This window comes from Onychostruthus taczanowskii, unplaced genomic scaffold, assembly GCF_017590055.1.
Source record: "Onychostruthus taczanowskii isolate IOZ18803 unplaced genomic scaffold, ASM1759005v1 scaffold2, whole genome shotgun sequence".
Lineage (NCBI taxonomy): Eukaryota > Metazoa > Chordata > Aves > Passeriformes > Passeridae > Onychostruthus > Onychostruthus taczanowskii.
The window spans coordinates 6,532,617-6,550,536 of NW_024499239.1; the positions used below are offsets into that span (position 1 = coordinate 6,532,617).

The 17,920-nt window shown below is 37.5% G+C and overlaps 1 protein-coding gene across 1 annotated transcript in view; it reads right to left on the bottom strand.

Annotated features, from left to right (window-relative positions):
* GRXCR1 (glutaredoxin and cysteine rich domain containing 1) overlaps positions 1 to 17,920 on the bottom strand; it is a 38,403-nt gene that overhangs the window by 3,342 nt on the left and 17,141 nt on the right. Inside the window, exon 2 of the mRNA XM_041402941.1 lies at positions 6,161 to 6,400. Coding sequence (XP_041258875.1) covers positions 6,161 to 6,400 — 240 coding nt within the window. The remainder of the gene's footprint in view (positions 1 to 6,160; positions 6,401 to 17,920) is intronic.

Genomic DNA, 17,920 nt, shown 5'->3' on the forward strand with positions numbered 1-17,920 from the left:
AGCCACTCACAGAACCTTGCTGGGGACTACTGAGGCTACAAGTGTGCAGCCCAAAAGCCAACTAAAGGTAACCAAACCTTTCAAAGCTCTTTTTATGACACCCTACTAAGGTTATTTTCCCTACAGAAAGTCTTTTTGCTTAGGTTTGTAAAAAACAGCAGCGCTTTTGACTCTGTGTTTGATGATTTTAGTTAAAAAGGAAAATGTTAATATTTTAGTGGACGTAGAAAGCCACATTTTCAGTGGACGCTACTTTTACAGTGTTATACTTTCAAAGAGAGATATTTAAAAAAAAAAAAAGAAGTTTCACACAAGGTAATTAGTTGTAGTTAATTAGTCACAGAAGATGACAGGGGACTGATGAGCTAGCCTTATTGTGCTGACTCTTCTACTGAAATCCATTACAGATCATGGGCATTGAGTGCACCAGCCCCAACACGTGCATGAGGCTCTCTGTGTCCCCGGCAGAGCAGGTTTTAGCCGTCTGTTGGCCCCTTTCATGCTTGCCCTCTCGTCTTTGCTTTCACACAGAGGAGCAGGCAGTGGGAGCAACTGGCACAACGTGGCCAAGGCAGCCCATGTAGTTTTAGCTTGGGGTTTGAATACACTGCAGCAGCTTAAGACAAAGCTTGTGCTGCTCATCTGAAGTAGAGACATTAAGGATTTGCAACTTTATTGATGATGGTATTTCAGCACCCCAAATTCCTTAAGCTGGACAAGCCTCAATTTGCCCCCTTCAGGAAAAGCTCTCTTCTCTGTTGCCACAGGGAAAAGCATTCCTGTGACTTCTGCCCTATGTTTATGTGATATTGTATAATGCTAATTGGCTTTTACAACACAGTAATTAAAAGTTTGACAGGTTCCCCATTATAGATTTGTATTTTAAAGGGTTTCTATTTCTGATGACATTCAGTCAGTCAGCTCTGTTCCTGACAAAGTAGAAAGCTATGGTTTTTCAATTAAAACCCAAACATCAGAATGGCTATCAATATTTTTAAGTGCCACTGTCTTCTCTGATTAATGGCTACCCCAAGAGAAATATAAGTAAAAGTCTGTAGAGATTAACCTTCCCTCTGGATCTTCGAGTCTTAACACACAGAATCCACAATTAATAGCATAATTAACACAGCTGTTTAGTCTAATAGGTGCTCTCTGACCAGAAAGTGATGCCTTTCTTTTTCTTCCTAGGCTGTGCTCAGTCCACAATTATTCAGAAAGGTATGTGAAGCCTTAAATAGCTTGTCCCTTCAGAGAGTAACATAAGGAGTGTGAGGGACAATGGGCATAATCTTCAATGAGAAGAGAGTTTTCAGGTTTTTTACCCATTTTTTTTTTAAATTTCAAAGCAGAATCCTGTGAATCCTTTATCTACTAATTTTGCTGAATCTCTCTTTGCTGAATTTTGCTGGAGGTGTCCAGGGGTCATAGCCAGATATTCCATTGGCAAGGAAATGCCAAAGGCTTGGCTAAATAGCTCAGCATTTTTAATTAATAAAATTATTTTCTTAATTTTCCCTTGAGGACATCCAGAAATTAACATAATATTTCAAATATTAAAATCCCATTAGCTGTAGAACTAGGACAAAGTCCACTAAGTTTTCTACTGCCCCATGTCTGTCTGGTCAATAAACCTGTCTGTTGCTACCCGTCTTGGATATAAACCATTACAATCTCCACGATGTAATTCTTCATCAAGGAATAAACACAGATATATGGCTCTGCATTTGGCTTTACTAGAACACCTGCAGGTTTTGGGAAGCAGTATCTGTCCCACATCATTCCTTATATACTGAGAAAAATTAGCAAGGCCCCGCACCATCCCTCTTGTGGACACATTTGCAGTGCAGATAAATTGCCTATTTCCTATTTTGCTAAGCACATGAGCAGGGCCTCTTGTTAAGGCAGCAGGAATGCACTCACACCCTTCACCATCACTGGCCATGTTCTTCCCTGGGGTGTTCCGAGGAGCTGGGCTGTGTGTGTCCTGTCTTTGCCCACACCTCTCACTGCCAGGGGCCCCTCGGCAGCAGGGACACAGAGGGTGCAAATAACTGCCTGGAAATCTGCCCGTAAACTGAGAAAATTGACACTGCAATACAGTACCAGCACCAGAAAGCCCGGATTTGGTATACAAAGAATGGGAAACACTGATGTGCAAAGAGCAATTGAACTCTGTGTTTCCTGACATGTTAAACTGCAAAATGGAGGAAAGTGGGAAAAGGCTAGGTGACTGAATGCAATAATTAAATAATAGTTTTATTAACACATAGCCATTCATATCCTCCCATCAGGTGAATAACAGAAGAATGTATTTAACAAAACACAGAGAACAACAAAATACACATGGACTGGAAATCAGCTAAAAGGAAACCGTTAATTCCTCTTTCACAAAAAAAAATAAATAATACACATGTATTTTCTAAAAGTCAGTTACAAAAATCCTCATTATTCTTTGGAAAGGATCATAACCAATGTGTCAAATAAAATAATATTACTATAAATCTCATGCTGCTTTAGATTCATTCTAGCTAGGAAAGCTAAACAGAAGATATTTTCTTCAGAAAAAACAGTCTTAAATTCACATATCTGTAAAAACCAAGGAGGTATATATGCCAAGTGAATGCTGGAATTTAATCACATATTTCCAGTGAGAAAAAATACATGTATTTTTAAAATATTATGCTGTGAGTTAAGATATTTACAAAGAATTACTTATTCGCCTGTTTTATTTGCATCCCTTTTCCAGGTATATGGGTCTTTGCATAACAAAAACCTTTAACTATTCTGAATGTGTTTATAAGAGTAAATGACTGCTATAGGAGTAATTTTTTTTTTTTCTGTGTGGCTTTCTGTTTTCTGGAAGTAGTTTTTTATTCTGCATTGGTATCCCAGCAGATGGCATAATTCCATTTCAGATGGAGACAACCTCAGGTGAAAAGGGATTAGATCAGCCAGTAAAGAGCATGCAGCAGAAAGAAACAGCAATTTCCTGACAGACTGATATTTAGACAGTGTGTGTCAAGAAATACAATGGTTCAATCCTGAAAAAAAGAGAAGATTAAAAGCTCTGCTGTATTGCAGCATGCAGTACTTTCTTTGACGGGGGCTAAATATGATTTTTTTTTATTGCTTCTGCCCAAGTCATGGATTTGTTTCATTGTCCCTCTGCAGGCGATGATAAATTCCACAGCACTGTGAATATTTATCCCCACAGCCTGCAATGCTCAAGCAACTTTGTCCGTGCTTCTGAATAGCTTGGGTATATATATATATATATACTCTATCAGATGTACATATGCTGGGTTTTGGTGCTTTTGTTACCTTTATCTCATTAAGAATGATCTTTCCCCTTTCAAAACTGTCATATTTTATTTTAGGGTTGGGGTTTTTTCTCGTTATGACTCATTGAAAGCTGCATAGTTTCTCCTTTGTACTGCTCCATGCAATCTCCTTCAGGGAGGGATTTCTCAGGAAACAAATACTCAAATGAAACAAAAGAAAAAAAGAGGAAAATATTGCATGATTTATTTACTGACACACCAGGCTTTGGGATTTCTGTGTTTCATTTGCATATCAGAAATGAATTATTATAAAAAGCATTATAGAAATAACCACATTACCAACAAGACCAAACTCTGTAATTAGTTCTCTATTGCATTTTAATTAAACACAAGCCTGGCACAGGTTCCAGCCAACATACAGCCTTTGGGCTCATGATGCACTGTCTTCTGAAGGTGAATACCTTCAGACTGGGGGAGGAATACATCATTGCCAGACCTCAACACACACCCCTCCTTATTTCTCTAAATGAATGAATTTCAGATTCTCTTGTGAAGACATATAAGCCAGAGAAATAATTGCCATAAAATAGTAGGGCTTGCCACATTTACCAAACAGAATGAGGGCACACAGGTCCCTTGAGCCTGTCCAAGTGACAGGCTCTTCCTGGGGCTCTCCTTCCCCAGTGCGCCAGCCACAGAGCGCTGCCCATGTGAGCCCTGCTCACGCTGAACTTGGCTTTCTCATCCTGCTGAAGCACATCTCCTCTCAGCTAAAGCACGCCAGAGAGGTGCTGCAGCAAGCAGCAGTGCCTGCCATGATGATAATTAGAGGAGAGCATGGAGGGCACAAAGCTCCTGCGGGAGGAGCGGTGAAGAACACGTTCCCATGAGCTCTCTGTGGGCAGAGGAGCTGTCTTATGCATTGTTCCCGGCCTGCAAAGCTGCTTTTCCACAAATAATGTGTCTCTTACATGGCATAACTTTAATCAATTCATTAAACTAAAGTTTTTTTTCCAGGTAACTACAGTGTACCTCATCAAGTTAAGGAAAAAAAAATAAAAAAGAGAAATTAAAAGAAGCAGGAAAACAAATCCCATATCTGGGGGTTTTCCTGTTTTTTAGCAGCACAATGCTTTTAGTTTTCTTGTGCTAAACAATGTAAGTGTAGTTTCCTTGCTGCAATAAATGTGTCTAGATCAGAGCACTAAACTATTTCATTTTTCTTTACCTATAAGAGGTAGATTTGTCTCTTCCATAGTAAGCTATATTCCTAATTTACTTGCCTTCTTTTCTACACCTCTCTAAAGAATCTCATACAGTACTTAGACAGTTTGAATGAGATTTTATTGGGTTTCATATTGTCACTCCTCTTTTAGAAAACAAGTTTCTCACAATCTTTGAAAACAAACAAACAAAAATCCCCCAACTGGCAGTGACTTAATGGGCCATCCATCATACTAAAATGACCCTATCCAGGCATTTCCTCCAGTTAAGCAAATAATTTATTTAGTCAGTTTCAGTATCTTTTAAGCAAATAATTTATTTAATCAGTTTCAGTATCTTATCTGAATTCTTTTGACAAATTGGTCATATGTGGACTGAGATTTTCTTGGATTCAACCATAACTCACTACTTGCACTTTTAACATAATAATTAGATGAACAAATTTTCCTCTGAATCCTGTTTAAACTGCTCTTGAATGTTGCACTTTTACTCTGGAGAACTCTCCAAATCAGAGTTTTGATATAAGCGTATTCTACAATGAAGTAAAAATCACAGTCTGCTAATATTCTGCAGACAGGTGGTTTTACAGCTGCTCTAGTGGTCTGGCAAGGCCTTTGACTGCAAATGCATTTGTTATAATGCTCAGGGAGGCCTAACTCATGCAGAACACATGGAAACCTTGGAAGAGATGGGGAAAAAGAGGAGAAAGTGTTCATACAGCCCCAATAGTTATTATCCTTGATTGTTGGTTACACTGCATTTTGTTACTTAAATGTTCTGTGATAATGAAAGCTTTAAGTGATGCACAGTAACCTCACTGTGTTTAAATATAGTTTGCCTTCACAAATCACAGTCTCACAGTTGGTGCTAATTGCTAGCTTTTCACCACTCAAGACAAATACCTTCTCTGAGTTTTCAAACTGTTTTCTTTGTGCCACTTTCCAGAATCTGTTGGGGTTTTTTTTTCTGTTTATGAGAAATACATTTCAAATATACAGGTTCAATGAAAAGGTGATTACGAATGTCAGTAGGCTTCTAGACCTAGAATACTAGTGTACAAACTGGGATTTTCCATTTGGAGTTTATGTCTTACAGTAGGACAGTGTTGGGCTCTTCTTCTTTCTTCTACAGCTAGGCTTTTTAAAAAGTAAGTATTAATCAATTTTGTATCTAAAATATGTTCAGTTGATTACAGATCCTGATACAGACTACATCATCTAAAATTCAATGTATATTTAAAGTCTGACATGCCAAATTGTTAGTCTCTTATTCAACACAGATATTAATAGATGACAGGTTTATGCTATGTCTATCCATCTTCCTGGGTCAACCATACATAAGGTTCTCATAAGGAAAAAAAATCAATTTCTCTAGATTTTCATGGTTTCAACTACAAAATAAGATATTTTTTTAAGAAGCAGATGATGTCTTAGATGTATTATTGCCTCTTACTCCCTGGTTATCTTTTGCATCTTCAGATCAAACTTATCAGTGAGGATCTGTGCAGTGCATTCTACAAAAGGATTTCTCTGTTAGCTTGTTAACATCACTGCAGCACTGTAGGCAATTTTCTAAAAAGCCTGCTTCTCCCTCATCAAGATTTTCATCTGCTCCCCCCATCTGTAGAATAACATAAAGGTTCATGCTTTACTTACCCCAAGATAATGGCCGTCAATAAACACAACGGGGAGTGAGGGAACTTCGCAGACACTTCTGCATCTTTCATCTAGTTCTTTTCCATAATCACTGTTCAGAGCAATGTTTTTTTCTTCAAACTTAACTCTGTGATTTTGAAATATCTTTCTAACCAGTTCGCATCTTTCAAAAGTGGTTCTCACCACACGAAGACTGGTAGTATAAATTACTATGCGGCCAAACTCTGGGACTGTTGAGACCTGGAAAAAAAATAGTTCCTATTACATTAACCAAAGGGTTAATATCTTCCAAGTATTGAGTAATTTTATTTAAAACATTATTTTAAAAAAGAAAATCAGCATCATAAAAATACAATCCAACATTCAACTTTTATTCAAATGTGAAGATGGAACAGGAAGAAGAAAGTTCTTGAAAACAACAATTTAAGGCAATTTAAGTTGTTTAATGAAGGTGCAACTTTTTGGAAAGTTTTAGAGATGGTAAGTCAAAATATATTTTCAAGAAACTGATATATTTTAATCCTGATGGACTTCCAAATGGGAATAAATTGACCCTGTTCTGCTGAAGTCTGATTCCGTTAACACAGTCACTTGTGTTTGCCCAAACAGAGTTTGGCAGTACCCAGACTAAGACTAACCTTGCTAGCTTAGATGTTATTGACAATCTGCTTAGAGACAGGAGCCTAAGCTGAGCCTCAGCAGGTCCATGACCAAAGATTAACTTAGAATACTTTAGGTCTCCATTCTGAGCTAGATTGTGACTGCAGAAGTTGCTGAAGTATCCCTAATTTTTAATATAGTTCCTCAACAAATTACTCTAACATCCAAACAGTAAAAATATATTTTGTGTGCATTCAATGCCCATTCAAAAACCTACTGCATCTAGCTGGAAAAAAGTTTCACACTACAATTCAGACTTTACTTTTTACCCCACTTTTCAATATGTAAAAGTTTATGCTGTTTCTTTCCTTTCTAGGATGACAACAATTAGATAGTGTAAATACTACAGGGATTAATTTCCCCAAGAGAGTGTGATAGATTTTCAAGGAGCCTGAGAATCATTCATCTAAAAAAAGATGTTATGTTCAAATATGTAACTAAAATCCCAGCTTTTTTAAAGGGTAGGATTTTAAAATGCTTTTAAAAACATTTCCAAGCTTTCCAAATTATCCATTGTATTCAGCAAATTATATGTAATTATTTCATTAGTATTCCAGGAGTCAAAACACAAGTTAGAAAATAAAAAGCAAGGATATCTCTACTACACTGTAGCACTGTATGGAAAATGAACCTTGATGGGTGAATAGATAATTTTTTACGTGTCTCAGGAATTAACTATAAAAACATAGTTGTTAAATTGGGCAGATGCCATTGCAGATTTTGTGATATAAGCAGTCGTGATTTAACTTACTACTTGAATACTAAAACAAGTCCTTGAAAAACTATATTCTGCTTAGAGAGGTGTTTACAAGTTTCTTCATAAAGTAAAGAGTTCTCAGGAAAAATATTTGCATTTCACAGATCACTTACAGAACACTGGAGGTGTAATTGCCAACAAATGTAGCTACGGCTTTCATCTTCCATTCAGGAAATGAACCATGTTGTGATAGGTCAATATTTTTTCTCTTAGAATGGATGTCAGAAATTCAGTTTTAATAACAAGTTTTATAAAAATGGGCTACTTTTCTGCATCCCATTTTCTAGGTTGAAAATCTGTTACACTGCTACTGCAGTTTGTCTCTCCTCCAGCATATTGTTCACGCATTCCAAGTGAGAGAATTAGCTTGTTCTCTCCGTAAAAGACAAGTGCTCTACATAAATACTGAAAACTATTTTAGTAACCACACATGGGTTGCTTGAAGGAAGAGGAGTTCGTTGTTTTCATAAGTAGCCAAAAGAAGTTCTTAAAATATTACTTAAATAGAAAATTTCACATATTCCTCATTTCTTCCTCTTTGGAGTGACAATACATTTTGAAGTGCGAAACTATTCAACAGGAGGGCAGCTCTTGTTCCTCCATAGCTCTAATCTCTAATGCTGCCTGTTCCCAGACACCAGAGGCTGGCAGCGTAGCTACAGTCATTATCTAGTGAAGCATCAGGACTGTGGTGTCCCTACAGCATACAAATAAGCAGCTGAAGAGGTGGAAAAATGGAAAGTTGTAAAGTGATCTGGAAAGATATCAAGTGGAAGGGGTGTACAAAGAGTCACTTTTATGTTTATTCCTTTCTTTTTTCCTAATGTGCCAGTGAAGAAATACTATTGTTTGTCCTGCAAAGAAGTATCAAGAACATTGATTAAACAATTCTTCATGGAAATTTTCATAGAACCCTTGTTTTCTGTGCTGCAAATGTCCTTGCAAGAACTTTTGCCATGGAAAATGGCAAAAATGGAAAATATCCTTCTTGCCACCTGTCTGAAAACCACATTGGTAATGAAAAACAGGAGGGTTATAATCTACATTCATTCTTATTTTTCTAAGCAATATAGAGGGTGAAAACTGTCATATTTAATTACCGGAATACACACTTGAAGTAAACCAGTAAACACTGTGCTTTTCCTTCCTAGGCTGGAACTGTGGCAAAGCCATAATAAATAACAAGCAATGTAAACAAATGAAAAGAAAGACACTTTCAAAAATGAACTTTTACAATATTACTTTGCAAATTTGAAATTCAAATCACCTCATGTAACTCACAAGCGCACATAAAATTCTAGGTGAAATTAAACAGAAGGCTATTCTCTGGTTAATGGACATGACAAAACTTTAATAAAGCTGTGGAAGTTGGACAGATGAATATATCAAATTATTTGGAGGAACTTATTTGCACTACTAGCCACTTATTTGCAATTCTTGTAGGTGGAATTCTCATTGAAGCAAGAAGCTTATGATCCCTAAGCTTTCTCTATATTTTTCATATATTTGTAGATTTTTAAATAGCTAATGCATGGCTGTAGCTCCAGTACTTTTCTTACCCTTTCCCTCTAGATATTAGAACAATAAGCTAACCTTGTAATACATTCCTGAAATACTGTTTACTCTTATTGTCAGGAAGATGGCCTACAAGAAGAACATTTTGTTTTCCAGCCAGAATCTGAGACATCATAACAAGAAGTGGGGCAAAGAAGCCCTTGGACCAACTCCAAGGGATTGACCCAGGGCTGGGTTACTGGGGAAACTGGATCTCCTATTGGGCATATCCATTAGATATCCTAATCAATCAACCTGGTAAAAATTGTAGAAATCCAGCCAGGTGTGCCCATCATCACTGGGACACCTGTAAGCTTCCAAATAAAGGTTTGCTTTTTATTTTACTATTCTAACACTGTTGCAAGGCTTTTTTCTCTTTTAATTATGAGCAACACTTATGGATACCATTTGGCCTAAGGTGACAACTACTGTGTCATATTCTGGAAAACCCTGTGCACATGGGCCAGGGCTGCACTTCAGAGAAAGTGCCTGTATTGAAAAGATTGCCAAGGAAGATATTTAAGTTTTCAGGAGGAAATAAAGTTGCTTTAGTAGTAGTCCTCTACATCATTTACAGCTTTTAGTTTAGCAGCCCAATGTTACCATCTCCCCAAGAGTCTAAAGGCACATTCTGCTGTACTGCCTCAGCCTGAAGAGCTCTCATTTCCCTTGGGAGCACCAAGTAGCCAGCAACAGCAGCAGCATGACCTGCATCACTTCACAGCAGAGCTGCCACTTCCAGCCTAAGAAACAGCTGTCCTTTTCTTCTGTCTAGAGAGAAAAAGTAATTGCTTCAACAGTTCAATCCTGTTCATGACTGAACATAAAAAACCACAATGTTACTTACTTTGTGCCTGACTCAGTCTTTTCCCAGACTTCTTTACCAGGTCAGTCAGGGCTTTTGCAAATCATAGAATCGTAACATCATTGAATGGTTTGGGTTGTAAGGAACCTTAAGGATCACCTACTTCTAAGACCTCTGCCAGGAGCAGGGACACCTCCCACTAGACCATTTTGTGCAAAGCTGTCCTGATGTACAGCTGGGGGAAATCCATCCCTCTGCCATCCCACTGGCATCCGTCTGACATGGTTGACTAAATGTAATCCTTAACTGGGCAAATCTTGAGGAATGTCATCCATGAGGCTAAATTTGTGAGCTCATTATCAAGTGGCACCACAAAAGAAAGGAAGAAATTGCTGATGAAAAAGAGAAGGCTTAATAGAGCAAGCAGATGAGGAACAAAATGAAGGTATTCTGGGGACTGAAAAAGGGCTGAAAATACAGAACTAAAACCAGGTGATAAACCAAAACATAAAATGTCAGGACACTGAGAGAGCAAGAGTAGTAGACACTAAATGTGGAAATAGAAATATTAAAAATATGACAAAACCAGAAAGTAAAACAACAAAAAGTAAGTGATAAAACAAAGAGAAGGTCACTGAAATCCTCAACCTTTTTTAAAAGAAATCCCAGTAGTCAATGTAACTGTACAACAAACACATTACGGAATATGTGAATCTCCCAAATTATTTAAAAATTTTGGAGTGTCTTTTTTTAAAAACTGGTTTATGTTGGTAGAGCTTCAGAAATATTAAATATTTGACAATCATACTCCTAAAACTTGTCTTTGAGAATTTACCTTTTCCCTATAACAGTTTCCTCAACAATAATTACAGACTTCTCAGTAGCTCTGAAAAAACAGTGCAATAGTCAGGTGTTTCCATGGTGCTTCTGGAAAGCAAATAAATAGCATTAATCTCTCATGAATATTTTTGGGTTCAGACTTTCCCCACTATATCTTAGCCCTGATTTTTGGGTCCAGCTGCAACTGAAGCAGCAGCAGAAGTGCCCATGTTTTTCACTTGGCCCTGACCAGTCCTGCCAGTCTGAGCAGGTATTTCTCTTCTCTTTGGGAGGGGAATTTATAAAATTAACAATTGAATAATAATACCAAATTATTCTTCAGCATGAATATTTGCCATGAATAACTCTCTAAACACTATAGATTTTTTTTTAATATATTTTACAGCATTTTTGTCTGTTTGGTGACTTTGAGTGACTTTGAAGTTTTTTATCTTTGGACCAAAACCCTTAACATGGATATTTTTGCAGCATGACTAATACCTATTAGTGGTCCAAGCCAGTGCTTTTCTGCTTGTAGTGTAAGTACCACTGCTATCCCTTGGGGCATAAAGTGATTGCTCCTAAAACAGCGGTGAAATTTGCTTTCTGAAAACCTTTGTATATGACCATGTCTGTAAACAATTAAACAGACAAATCCATCAGTGGGAGGAACACTGTACTCATGATGTTAACCTCATTTTTATTTGGTTTCAAATGAAAACCATGAGGGCAACACAACCAAAGTATTCATTCCAATTTTTTTAATCCTTTCTCTAGAAAGAAAATATAAACATGTGTTTTAACCTCATTGGTTGAAAAGGACAGCTACATACATAGATCATTAATTTCCACATAAGCATCACCCACAAATTTACATTTGATCTTTTTAAGAAACAAAATAATAAATGAAAAAAATAGCTGTTATAGTACATTGATAAAAGCTGAAATACTTTATTACTTATGACATTTTTAAAGGTTTTTACTATGTTCAGGTATAACACTCAACATGTTATTTATGCAGTACTGAATTGCTTGTGTGACCTAAATCAAGGGCTGATATACCCTTCTCTGTCTCACAATATCATCTTTCAAGATCTCAGAGCGTTCTGCTGAATTATGCACCCCTTGGCTCTGTAATTAGATACTATCAGACTGGCAGAAGTATCTGCTTCACTAAGCAGGCTGAGGAAGGAATCTAGAGCACATTACAAAGCTTGTGCCATAGATGCTTCAGTGAGTAAATGCAACACTCATGATCCAACAAAAATGTTGAGCAGAAGAAAATGAGTTATACATATATATACATACATGCATATTTTGTATGTATGCTTGCATATCTAAAAACTTTGAATTAAGCTGCTTACTTCATAACTGGCATTACATCGTTTATAGCTCGAATTTGTATCAATAACAGAGTGGCAAGAAGAATTGTGATTTAACAATAAACTGATCACAATCTGGTTTGAATTTTCTGGTTTTATTTTACACTCAGAAAATGAAGAGAAGAAAATAGCTATGAGTTTCTTGTTGAAGAAGTTCTGCTGGAAAAAAAGCACCACGATTTAAGCATTTAATTTCTGTAATACTGAAAAGTTTTACCAGCTTTTCCAGTTTAAAACACTTCTAAAATAGATACTAAAAGTAGTGAATATTTCTGAAAGATAATTTGAAAGTCAAAAGCTATGACCAAAATGTTCAATTTTTTTCTACATTATACTCCATGAGAGCACACATGTTTTCAAACATATAGCATTTTATGAAAAACATACTTTTCATCAAGTCACTGTTTATATGAAAGCATGCAACATTTGAATGAGATGGCTGAAGATTGAAGGTCTATGTCCAAGAAAAAACCACCATATTGCCATCATAACCACAAAGAACAATGCTAATGGTGTTGTGAACCAGTCCATTCTGTTCGTTGGTTACCTAGTTCAAATTAAAGTTTTATTTTTCAGGAAAAATTGATTTGCTGGTCAGAAGACCTCTTCCAACACACAGACTTCATCTACCAAAGTAAAATGTTTTTCTTTGGCAAGTAAGATTTATTTACACTTACTAAAGCTGTTGCAAGCAGTCCCCAACCAAGGTGTGAATTCTTCATATGAAACCACATTCCCTTCCACTTCACTGTTTGCAGTCCAACCCTTTATGGGCTCTCACACAGCAAAGCAGAGTGCACCTGTCAATTTGAATCTACACTGTCTCTTAGGTACTTTAATGCATTAAGACTGCAGTCCTATTCGCATTGACTTCAAGGACCCAGCACTACATTAATATTTGGTAAAATTCAGAACTTCATTAAATTCAGGAAACCGTGCATATTACAAAAGCTTGAGAGAATGGAGTCTGACTTCTGCAACATAGCACTCGAACACTCAACTGAAAGCATGTACTGGCCTTCTCTTACAATAACACTATACTTTTCCTTATGCAGTTTTGGCAATTAAAGGGACTATAAACTGTAGGACTTGCCAGCTTTGACCCATTAGGGCAGTGGAATGATATCACCAGTAGCCGTCCTCATGACTACCAGCAAGCTGGATACCAATTTACAAGGGGGGCTGCACTCCTAAACAAGGTAGCTAGAGAGTCTGGGAGATTCCCAAGCAGATACTGGGTTTGCTTTCTCAAAAAAAGGGGTCACATCACTGCTTTTCTTAGCTTTTAAAATAGCACAAATACTTGTGTGGCTTCTGTCAAGCTGTGTGCTGTAACTCACCTTACCCACAAACAGCAGCCCTAGGAATATATCAGTTTCCAAAAGCTGTGTAGGAGCCCAGGCTCCTCCTCCTGCTATAACACAGGACATGAAACCACTCTTTTGTTCCTGTTTGCATTTCATAGGGCTAGATAATTCTGAGGGGCTGGGCATAGTTACAGGGAAGGGTTACTGTGATCCAGCAACAGCTTGAATTCTTTGATCTTCTAACTCCTGGGCTATTCTTGTCTCTCTTGTCTACAAACACAATATATTCTGCTGATTGTAAAATAGCACAGTTTTACCTCCTGAAAGTTGAATCCTCAAAATTGTTCAACTGTAGTGCAAAATAGATACAGACTGCAATTATACCTCAGATATTCGTATAGCATTTTTATATGTTTGTAATTCATTTGTACTTTTCAGAATGTACACCAATGTTTGGGATGTCAGAGGAAGATATTTATACTTTCATTTTATCCTAAAATCACTTGGCAGTATACTAAAATATGAAAAACCAAAAGGAGGTCTTTCCATCCTCTGACATCATGTGTACGTGTGTTGTTACCCTTTCTGTTCCTCAAAGAGTACAATATAACATCATATATCTTTTCCTGCCACTGCAGGCTTTTCCACTTATCTTCAGCACAGACTGCTTTTCAAGGGATATCAAAGTGTTTTCATTTCAAAGCAGAAAAAATATGTATAATACCAGAGCAAAGGAGTGCAGGGCATGACCTGGCCTCTCCCTGCTCTTTGTAGTGCTCCAGCCATCGGCAGGCTCAGAAGGCAAAAAGACTACAGCTGTGCTCACCCTCAGTGTCCTTGCTGCTGCTCATCCAGCACACACTCACACCACCAGGTTACAGCCTGCTCCCAGGTGACCTGAGCTCTGATAAGAGAGCAGGTTATCTCCCCGGGGCTCCTGGTCTCTGCTAGACCCTGTTGGCTCTGCCTCGGCAGCCGCTAGAGTCACACCGTGCGATACGCGTCTAGCTCTGACTCTGGGCGGAAAGAAGCTCCCGTTCAGCAGGGCACAGCAATGCTGTGCAGTCAGCCAGGGGAAATTTATTCCAAATAAATGAAAAATATCTTCAAATTAGTTGAAAGAAAATCACTATCTGTCCACATCTAATTGGATTTTATTTATCAAGAGCTGAAAGTTCTATCAGTATTTTCTTACCAATGTATTAATGCAATTCAGTGAATGATAGGACAAAATTAAACGTTTGAAAATCAGAATCAAACCTGCGATTAACTCTAACCTAATCTACTCTTCTCCTGGGAAGAAATGCTGTAATATAATGCTTAGTTCTCTTTTGCTTGCTCAGTCCTTATTTCTCTCTTACCTCATATTTACCAATTTGACGTCTCCAAGAAATTCTTCTCAAATAAAATAAAGAGAGAGCCTCTGAGAAGACCCTTGGAAATGTTCTTCTGGTTGGTAAGAGAGAAGAAGCATTTCTTTGCTCTGCAAGGACACTCCTTAAAAAGATTGAAGGGGAAGAGGCAGGAGCTACTGAAAATAGTTTTGTTCTCAGCAGTTTACATGAGACACTAGAAGCCAAAACAAGGAGGGTCCAACAGCCACCTTTCACATTGTGCAGTTCTTTGAACCATTCCCGTATTCAGCAGAAGCCAGACAAGATGCATCTATGACATCTGTATGAAGCCCCTGCAGGTAGAGCCTCCTGTGTAAACCTACACTTAATTGTTGCAGAGATCTATGTAATTCAATTTACTAATGTCCTTTTCCCCTCACATTAACCTTATAAAGGCAGCAAGCAAAATAAAATACTATGGAGCATAAAACAAATACCAATACAATATTTGAGCCAGCCACATGGTCCAATAGATAATCTTTTTGTCTGTAAAAAGATGGACTGCCAATAACCTTGAAATTTCCACTACCAAAGAAAATCATAGAACCGTAAAATGGTTTGGGTTGGAAGATTACCCCCATATGGGCAGGAACACCTTCCACTAAACCAGGTTGCTCAAAGCCCCACCCAGCCTGGCATTGAACATTTTCGGGGATGGGGCATCCACAACTTTCCGGGCAACCTGTCCACCACCAACAAAAGTAAAAATTTCTTCCTAATGTCTAATCAAGACCTACTCTCCTTCTGTTGGAAGTTATTCCCCATAATCCTATCACTATATCTTTATGACTTTCACATCAGAAAATTCCGCACAAAATTCAGCATAGTGCAATTTTCTTAACAGTATTAACACAAGAAAATTCTTTCAGAAAAATTTCATCAACCATCACAATCACCATGCAAAAATAATATGCAATAATCTTCTCAGGACAGAGAGGTTCAGTTCCTTGCCATTTACAGCACTAACCTCCCAGTGCAACATTAAAGCAGCAGTCAGAAAATATCAAAGCCAAGTTTCAGCAAGGCATATGATAACATTCCCTTTCATTTTCAACGTGTGCTGTGGGATCTCACACCAAAATAGACAAACTGAAACCTCATATAGATCTATTCAGCCTAATTACAATCTCTCCTACAAAATATGTCTCTCTAACCAAATATTTCCTGGATTAAGTAGCACTTCAAATCAGGAATTGGGTGTTGTCCCATTGCTTTGGTTCCTTTGAGTTTATCAATCATTGTAAGCTATGGAAAGAATTACCCTAGGATGATTATTTTATATTTTTTTTGCTTACAATACACATACATTTCAAGGCCTTTAACCAGTTCTAAGTGGTAAAAAAAGTTCAGCCTTGTAAAAGTAAATGTGACAGAGAGAAAGCTCTGTCTTTCACAAGGCATTCACTAAATAAAGTGAGTGAAACAGCAGTATTTCCTAGAATACACTAGGTAAAGGGAATGTATTTGCCATTAAGAAGGTTGACTGGAGGCATACTTCATAAAATTAGTTTCTACCTCTAAGCACAACTCTTTGAGTACACATTAGTGACTATTCACCTGGATAAAGTTCCATGGGAGTTAGTGGTGGATGCATTTTACCAAATACAGTGGTTTCTTGTCAGGTGAGTAAAATGGGCTCAGACCACATGAGAAGTACACTTGTTTTTTCTGATATTGATCTTCATTTTCACTGAGAGCTTGAGTGTTTCTCAGCCTTCAGTGGCAGGGCCATAGCACATTCTGGCCTTGTTTTTTCTTCTGTTAGTTTAGTAACTGTATTTTGTCATCTCTGAAACAAACTCATTGGGAAAGGAGAGAGTAAAGTTAGTTGCTGCTCTGATGCTGTTGATCAAGCAGCCTATTCTTATATTATCCTCTTCTTCTCTCATCAGTTCATTTTGGAGTAACAAGATTTGCTATATAAGAGACAAGGTGCTGGGATTACTTTACTTATAAATACAGTATTTTCTAAATGGCTCCTTTGAGACAGGAGACAACACTAGACCATAAAACTTTTTATTTCCAGCAAAACAAGCTCAGTTTTTCAGTGGGAAAAATGCTGCTGTTTCTGATAAGTACTTTTGACTTTTCATGGCTGTTTTACAGTATATTTAATATGAACATGCTTAATATCTATCTTAACCTATATAAAACATGACATTGCCGAGGGAAGTTGTGAATATGGGACTCTGGGCAACCTCGTCCAGCAAGCGGCATCCCTGCCCATGGCAAGGGGGTTGGAATGAGTTAATCTTCAAGGTAACTTCCAATGCCAACTATTCTATGATTCTGTGATTCCACATTGTGCAAGCTCCAGTCAACACCTGTCCTAAAAATGAACTTTCTTTGGCATTGGCTTATGCCATATCTCCCCTCTGTGCCTATTCTGTATTGCAAGGCTGATTGTAGTGTGCTGTAACCTGGCATCCAACCAGGGAAACATTTGTTTTCCACAGGTGCAGGGCTAGTAGAAGATTTATAAGCTAGTGCTCCTGATGTTTGATTATCTGCTATGTTTGATAAAAGGCTTTCAGCTGAACAATCTGAGTGGCAATATAAACATTTTTTCTTTGTTTGATGTAATCATTGGATCAGGAAATTGAAACCCATACTTCTGCACAATTGTGTTACAATGTTATAGGATATATTAGCCCTCTGATTTACTTCTTGGGTCTTTGACTGCATAAAATAAATGCTATTGGTAGTTCTTATTAAATTTTATTACCACCTCTTAAGAACTAGACTGTGCCAGTCAGGCACAGATGAAGAGTGAAATTCAGGAAAATTAAATGGTAAAAACAGCACAAATTTTGCAAAACTTCAAATTACCTTGTGGTCAGAACGGAATTTCTGGTGAAAATTACACTACAGTTTGTTCTTTTAGCTAAAAAAGTTACAAAGAAAATTCACCATAAGATGCAGTTAAAATATAGGTATTTTTAAGCTGTATTCAAAAGAATGAACAAAAGGATTAAACTCAGTGTTGGTCACCAGCAAGTGTGGTTGAAGTACTGTGCTAAAAAAACCTCCTACGTACTCCCATTCATCTGTCATTGCTAAAATGCCTGAATTTAAGTTGCAA